The 8,885-nt window shown below is 36.2% G+C and overlaps 1 protein-coding gene across 1 annotated transcript in view; it reads right to left on the bottom strand.

The window, feature by feature from the left end:
• LOC106470536 (tyrosine-protein phosphatase non-receptor type 1-like) overlaps positions 1 to 8,885 on the bottom strand; it is a 47,222-nt gene that overhangs the window by 31,224 nt on the left and 7,113 nt on the right. Inside the window, exons 2-3 of the mRNA XM_013931096.2 lie at positions 1,800 to 1,896; positions 229 to 329 (exon numbers count right to left, since the gene is read on the bottom strand). Coding sequence (XP_013786550.1) covers positions 229 to 329; positions 1,800 to 1,896 — 198 coding nt within the window. The remainder of the gene's footprint in view (positions 1 to 228; positions 330 to 1,799; positions 1,897 to 8,885) is intronic.

Here is an 8,885-nt window from a genome sequence, read left to right as displayed (position 1 = left end):
AACACTATTTTCAAGTTTTGAACAACTCGACTTTCAAGATCTACATGTGCTGATGTTTCAGTTTATCAACGTTATATTTTATGACCTGTGCAAGAACTCAGCTGACAGATGTTTCCGCATATAAAAGTGATCTTCATGTTTTTCATTATTTTTAGGTATACACATAGAAAAAACCTACCCAGCTCAAAATCTATCAGAATTAAAAAAAATATTTCTTATGTGACTAACCTGTGTTAAAATATAGGCACGTCTGGCAGCTGGTATTTCTACAAAACTTGCATTAATATAGTCTTTGTCTCCTTTACTCAGTCTAACACGGCTATGGTCATCTGAAAATAAAATAAGCTACAACCTGTCACTGATAATCCAAATAAGTGATGAGAGTTAGACTAAGAAACACATACCACATATCTATATTATCAAAAGTTCTGTAACACTGCAACCCTAGCCACAAATAGACCAATCTTCACTGAGCTTGCATGTGAATTTCATGATGAATGACTGCATAGGTCAGTAGTAGCCACAGTCAACCAGATGGAGTTAACATGCCACATGGAAAGGAGCTCATGCAACTTCAAAGAATGGTTACTTATGTGGAATTGTTGAAATGACAATCAGAGACATTTCAATCTATTACAAGTTGAAAAGAATGGAAGACCATTTTATGTATTAATGTGGAATGTTGGCTCAGCCAGTCAAAATCAGTCCACGAGTTTTAAAAGCCATTCTGAAATGAAAGATATCATGACTTTATAGGGAATTCAAGATTGTAAGTGAACACATGCCTGGGCACAGGGAGCTGGATTTCAGAAACAGGATGTAGCCTTGAAACATGGCCATGAATGGAAGATGTCAACTCCCATGATGTCTTAAACAATGAAACTGAGGTGAAGAACAACAAAAATTCCCATGTGGGGGAATGAATTCCACTACTCACTGATTGCTTTGAATGGAAAAGTCTGCAAATAGTGGGAGTATTACGGTATATGCCTGTTTTTGTTAGTTTGGATTTGATCCACTGGTAATAATTAAAAAATCCATAATCACTTCATGAAATGTTTAAAAATAATATTCAGAATCTGATCTGACCAGCCAAGACAGACCGCTAAACATCACATTGCTTGTCTAATTCTACTGGTATTGCTGAATGTGTTTAATTATAAATGTATGTACAATTTAAATTATGATGGGACCATAAAAGTGGAATACAACACTCAAGATGTGCTGTTCCAATACTTCTAGTACAAAACTTTACACATATGCACACACATTACAAAATAACTGCATTTTTTTTCTCACCCTCTGATCACACTTTTCAATGTTTTTAAAGATTAATTTTTTGTGTTATTTCTATAAACTAATTCTTGATTGTCATACTTATCTCAATCTGTTTTGGAATAGTTTTATTCTTGTCTAGTCTTACATTTTTTAATTTTTTCTTTACATTCTATCTAGACAATTAGCATTATACTTTGTTTTCATTAACCAAACAGTAATTAACTTAAGCAAACTTAATTTAACTATAAAGAAAATAAAAATAGAGTTTGCAATATTTTCCCTTTTTTTTTGGTTGAAAAAGAGCAGAAAAAATTAAACTATTATTTTTGGACTATTCTACACTAATTTTAGAGACAAGCAATTATATATCAACCCTACACCTAAAATACAGAACATTCTATATAAAAACTTTGAAATAGATAAATTATATAGCATAAAAGAAAACCATTGTACACCTAAGAAAATTATTATTATTATTAGTCATTAGATAGTCTAGCATAATGCACATTTAATTTACTCACATGGATTTACATCTCTGTAACGATTCAAGTTTTTGTTTTCTGCTTTTCTTGCATCTTTGTATGTGAAGTTGTAATTCCCAGATTCACTTCGTATTTGCTAGTCAATAGAATTGATAAGAACCAATTCAACTTTTCTTTAAAGAATAACAAAGAATCAATACTACTTGCAACTCACCTACGTTTTACAACCAGTTTTATTTTATGATTAAACTACCTGACTCAACATTGTAAATCAGACTTTCTTAATAGCTTGTTAACAGTGTTAACTAATTTAATAAATTAAGATTATAATGTCTGTTAACTATAATAAAGTGACTCCAATGAAAGACAACCAAAATGTAAAATCAGAAACAATTATACTTCCTTGAATTAATAGTTACTCAAAGTTGATACCTGCACTAAGTAGATTTAAATACAATATACTGTACACTTTATCACACTAATTTTCTTGACTTAAACATTCTAAATATAACAATGTATTTCTAAAGAATCTTTAATGTTGTTGAGTGCAACAAAATAAATAGCAAACATTCAAACACATTGTTAAAATCATTTTCTCACAGACTTTAAGGTCAAACACCTATACTCTTCTTACAAATATCTTACTGAATATCAGTGAGATATTGAAGTTAACCTGTCAGACATGCATTTCTTTTTATATATCACACAAATACAATGATAATCAAAATCAGTTAACAATGCAAAAATACTCCTCTCAAAGAATTTTTCATTTTTCTACATAAGATTCAGTTCTCTAGCCAAATGAACTGATGATCTTGTACACAACTTATAAAAAGTTGTGTGTAGATTTCACAACTGTTGCTTAACTTTATCACCTCCAGTATGCATTCTACATTTTCTGCTCAATTTTGTACCCTACTGCTTAAATTTAAATTATACTAAATACAGTTCACATTGTCATGTTTAACATTAACATCTACTACATGCAATATTTGTTATACAAGTCCTGGTTTTGTTGATTAACTACCTACATGAACTATCTGTAATGCAGTTTACTATAAGTTAGTAAATCTAAAAATTAACTATAAGCAAAATATTCCAAATATTCACACATGGTAACAAAGTCTGTAATATAATAATTTGAGTTCAACTACAGACTTTGTCATACATCTGTACTCTTGATTTTTTTTACTCGAAACAGCTGAAGACATACTTGTATTACAGGTTTGATGTCACATGGACTTCACAGTTGAATGAGAACAAAAGTCATTGAGCTTTACATTTACAAATGATGTAACAACTATACATGCTGGAGTTGGAATAATATGTTTATTGTGCTCAGTATTAAGTGGGATACAGGCTGACCCTCTTACTGGGAAGTTCATGTGTAAATGACTTTAGATATACAAGTTTATCCTTTTATCAGTACATGGCACTCAAATACAAAATTACTTTAAATACATTGTATACAATGCACAACAAAGCGGGAATAAACACAGCAATGCATGCCAGACAGTCACACCTCTTACATGTACATGACAGAGTTCCATGAAAAAAGTAAAACCAGTTTCCTGTTCTCCACATAATACATGTACAACACTTATATTGAGTGCTATCTTATCAATCAGAAGAACAGCTACAGCACTATGCAGTGGAAGATTAATTCTAGACAAGAACTAAGTTAAACCTCTGTACAGCCTACTACTAGGCAATGGAGAACCATTACTTTAGCAAGATGAACGACCTTAACAGCACCTATAACTCATAGTTGAGCTAAAATGTTATCATTAAACAGCTGTATATGGTGAAGTAAAAGAGACTCAAAATCCCATAAATAATTCTACTAACAGTATGTAAATGCAAATCAAAAGAACACTGGAAAAAATATCCAAATTTACAAAAAAAAATTTCTTGATTTCTGTTTCATACATGTGACTTCTCATATACAACATGTTCGGAGAAGATTCTAAATGTTTTGTTGTAAGGGTCCTACACACACACACACACATATAGATTGTGTTGTTACACATAGATGTACACATCTGCAAGACCACAAGCAAACTGACTATATTTCATTTTTCACTTTACCTTTAATGTTAACTTATCATAAAAGGATATCTAAACAAATAAATGTTAAAACTTATTTATACTGTTCTATATATATATGATGTTTTAACCTGTATGTGTTAGATAACTTTTTTAAATTTTAATTCACGATAGAAACACCAACAAAAAAGACAACAGATTCCTGATTAATGATCTTTTAAGTATGAGAAAAAAAAAATGGCGAAATTTAAGATAGAAACAAAAGGAAAAGAAATAACCAGATAAAATCTCTCATTATTTTGGTTCATTACACAAAGAAATTGAATCTGAAGTAAGCTTATATCAAATATGATAAACCCTCTTTGTATACAAAAGTTAACATTTTTCTAAACTGAAAATGTATTTCTGATAGATACTTACCTCTGTTCATAAATAGCTTTTCTCGACTTATACAGCCCTCTATATGTGTCCAACGTTTTGCTTGCCACTAGCCTTGATACTCCAACTTACCCTCGTGTGTATTCACTTGGAACATCTGCATGCTATTAGGCAAAAGATAGTACAGCAATCCTCCACCAATAGGAATGTGACATAACTCCTATCGTCAATAGCCCCCACTCTTTCATGCAGCCTGGGACCCCTCGAGATTGGGCAGTACATACAAAACCAACCAAGAATACGATATCTTACCACTACTCACAAATAGCTAGAATCCCACACTGAGTTGGCAGAGGGTCTGATGAGAAAATGATCCCACTTTAGAAAGTGCCCAAAGGAAGACCATGGGGCATGCAAATAAATGGAAGGCAACACCCCTGTAGGAGACAGTACCATTTCTGAACCAGGTATACTCTTTGCCCGCATCCAATTGTGTTGCAGTAAGGGTGGAAACAATGGAGGGATCTCCCCAGCTTAATCCTGTGAGCACATCCAACATAATATCTGCTAGAAACTGACACCCAGGAGACAGTAGGAAGGTGGACAGCAAAGTGGGGGTGTATCTCAAGTCCATTATCAGGCAGCAATAGGAATGTATGGCCCAGTCCACGGTAGGAAGAGGTGGAATGCATTATTCAACACCTGACGGCATCTGGAATTATACATCAGGTCCATGATAGGATGAGCATCAACCTCATCTATATCTCCCTACTTTCAACTGAGTAGGACTGAGCACACTCAGTAGGAAACCTCCATGGTCCACCACCCAGCAACTAGGCACTGGTAGGTGGTAAGGACTCCCATACTCCACTGGAAGAAGGGAGAAAACAGGGCATTGGAAAGTCTGGAGAAATAATGCACCAGGGACAGTGCAATGGGTGACCGCGACACCTTGTTTTGAAATACAGGCTAATCCTGTGACCTACAATACATGGATCATCTGGGATGGGTAGTAATCCCTGTCTGTTTTACTCATGTTAGTCCATGAGTGTATGGTCTGGGAAGAACATCTTTATGAAGCTAAGTACCACGAGGCATACCTACAAGCAGTCCTGTGGATCATCTAATCTCAACTGTGGGTGTATATGATCCACAGGTCTTCCAGTGCAGATCTAAGAATAAGTATATGTGGTCAGGCAACATTCACCACTAAGCAGGAGCCAACTATGTTACAAAAGCCCCTGCTAAGAAAATTAAGAAGAAAAAAAGAGAACTTACCAACTCAAAAAGACATCCTGGAGTGCAAAATAGCAATTGGAGGAAGATGAAATCCCATAGAAGAAGAAACAACTAGGTGGTGAAGACAATGGGCAGTAAAGGTATGGGGAGTGGTCCACATACCAGTGCTAATGATGTCCTCCAATGGATGATGGAAATGAGTAGCCAGGGATATGGTAAGGAGACGAATTTGATGGGAAGATACACAAAAAAAGATGAAAATCATCAGGAGAAAGAAAGGAATAAACTAAGTGAATACAATCTGTTACAAAAGTCACGGGGCTGGTAAAGATTCAGTGCATGCCATGTAACAGCAGAGAGCCCTGACTACACAGAGGTGGCAGTAAGGATAAAAAAGATCATAAAAGTGAGATATGGAAGGAAGGAAGATAGGTGTGAAGGTGGAACTACTCTTCTGAGTGGCCAATGTTTGGGCAGAAAAGAAATTATTGGGGAAAAGGACCACATAGGAATTGTGAAACAAGGTGCAATGGACACCAAAAGCAAACATATCCAAATGACGATGTCTAGATGGTAACAAGAGGAAGCAAATGAGAGGGGATATAAAGGGTTCAAAAGGAAGAAGGATAAGGGCATGAAGGACAATATTGTGGTTCCAATCCAGTAGAGAGGCAGGAAGAGGAAGACAAGTGATGCAGAAGGAACAGAACAAAGCAGACAAGACTGTTGAATTGAAGACATGGGCATAACAAGGAAAATGAAATGTGACTGACAATGCCATGTGATAGCCCCTAACAGAGATGACCAAAAGACCCTTGTCAAAGAGCCAGATTAAAAAGGAAGTGATGTGGGAAAGGGTTGGATGATAGAGGATAACCAAGACAGATGGACCAATGATGATATGTGTAAACCATAGATGAGCCACCCAATATGAAGCCACCAACAGAACATGACATGGAGTGGTATGGATGATAGAAATGATCTAAAAAACAGACAAATGAGAGAGTAGGCATAGAGACCAATCCAGACTGAGAGCACCCACCACTCCAGCCAAAGAATGTGAAATAGGAGACCAAAACTGTGGGAGCTGAGAATTGTGATGAGTGGAAAAGGTGTCCACCTCTGAAACATCCCACAAGGCACAGAGCTCCCAACACATCCATGTGTCCAGTGACAACTCCAATGGAAGAATCCTTTCAGGACATAATAAATTATATTTGACAAGATTCAGAGAACCCGGAATATGTCAAGCCAACAAAAGAATTTGATGGCCATGAGCCCAATACAGGAGATCCAGTGTCCAAAAAACAGAGGTCTCCTGACCATATGCCCCCTTGCCTGGAGATGTACAAGACCAGTGTCGAGTTGTCAGAATACACCATCACCAACTGGCCATGAAGATCTGGAAGGAATTGAACCAAAGCCCAATGAACTGTGAGGAGCTCCAAGAGATTGATATGGAGAGGAGACCCTGAGTGAGTCCACCACCCCAAAACCTCCCAAGTGTCCAGAGAGGCATTCGTAAAAAGGTGACATTCAGGTCGAGGAGGAGGAACCCCAACAGTGGTGTTGTCTCGATCCAACCACCAGGCAAAGTCAGTCTGTAAGGAAGGAGGAAGGAAGAAAGGGGCATCCAAGGAAACCTGAACAAGGCTCCACCAGCCCAACAAAACCCTCTGAAGGCAATGCATGTTGGCATGATGAATGAGGGCTTGCAGAGAAGCCCAAGTCCCCAAAAGAGAGAGAACCTCTCACACAGTGGGAGAAGTAGAAGAGGAGAGACTACGAACTAGAAGCTCCATAGCCCTTAACTGAAGGGTAGAATGTCAGGCCCAACTGAGTAGGTAATTGAACAACACCCCAAGATAAACTAGGAACTGTGTGGGAGTGAGGAAAGGCTTCTCTATCTTCACCAACCAACCTACAAGAAATGGAGTATGAAGGGCAGATTCAACCTTTGAAGAAGCTAAAAGGAGCCAGTCATCCACGTAATGGCTAAGTAGGACTCCATGGTGATATGTAGGAGGCAAACGATGGCAGTACACCAGACCCTGCATAAAAGTAGCCAACTCTCAATGAACCAGAGCCATTACTTCCTAAACAGAGAAAGCTTGCTCAAACATCATTGAAGTGGCCAGCAAATCATCTGTACTAGCTACAGCAGTGGTAGTAGATGCTACATGGAATTGCGAATGCATAACCAGTGGAGTTGACTGGGAAAATTTTTTTTCTCTCCAACCAGAATTTATACAATTGTAAAAATTCAAAAAATGGTGGTTGAAAAAAAAAATGCAGCCAAAGAACAAATTAACTAAAATTTCAGTCTGAAAACAAGCCCTGACAGTTAGACTACCAATCGAGAAGTTACTATAGTTATTATGGGCTGCACAGAAGAGAGGGGTCTAGGGATGATAGTAGTTGTGTCACACTCCTATTTGTGGAGGGTTGCTAAACTATCTTTTGCATGATAACATACAGATGTTCCATGTGAATACACATGAGGATAGGCAGGGAATAACAAGGCTAGTGGTGAGTGAAAATTTGCGCATAAAGAGGGCAATATAAGTCGAGAAAAGCTATTTGGGAGAAGTAAGATAATAGTATCGGAAGCATGTTTTATTGTTACACATACATCTCAAAACTTCTATTATGATGTTCTTATATTTTCTTTCAAGCTGTATTCTCAAAAAATTTTGTTTTTTCATATGAAGTTTATTCAAAAAGTGTTAACATAAAGGAATTCCATAAATAGTAAGACAATGACAAAATCTTTACTTTTGCCAACATGAGAAATAGCTCAGAGAGAAAGCCAATTTATTTTTTAAAAAAAGACACATTAAGCACAGCCTGCTAAAAGCAACCCAGATTTTATTCTAATATTATGAGGCAAAGTTGCCAGGTTATGCATAATTATTTGAAACTAAAACATTTAAATGCGTAAGTAATTATGATAAGAGATCACAATAAAGTCTAGTAATGATTTCAGTCAACTGATCCTTTACAAGCCCAATATTAACTTGCAATCAGAAAACTATAGAATAGGTTTTCAACAATTTTTTGTCTCATACACAGGTACTGCCAAGGCTTTTACCTTCACCAACAATGCACCTGTTTTAATTAAAGCAATATTCTCATCACTGAATTATGGTGCACTGAGCATCACTGTGCATAAAACTTAAGCTTATAATTTAAAGCTTGATCCTTTAAAGGTCACAGAACTGATATGATAGTATTACTTTCAAAGATTGATGCTTTATCCTAGATATTGTTGATACATGTTTTAAAAAAAAAAACATTAAACACTTGCAAAGGTTTAGGATATTCAAGAACTTGAATAATTTAACCAACATCATTTTTACTGGTTAAATATGGGTTTCTAGTAAGAAGATTATAACAACATTTCAACTATGCCTTTGCATAGCACATTACAACAGCCAGTTATCCATGATATAGATGGAAGGG

The sequence above is a fragment of the Limulus polyphemus genome, unplaced genomic scaffold (genome assembly GCF_000517525.1).
Source record: "Limulus polyphemus unplaced genomic scaffold, Limulus_polyphemus-2.1.2 Scaffold4070, whole genome shotgun sequence".
Classification (NCBI taxonomy): Eukaryota; Metazoa; Arthropoda; class Merostomata; order Xiphosura; family Limulidae; genus Limulus; species Limulus polyphemus.
The sequence above is the reverse complement of the archived record's forward strand: the minus strand, read 5'-3'. Positions and strand labels throughout refer to the sequence as shown.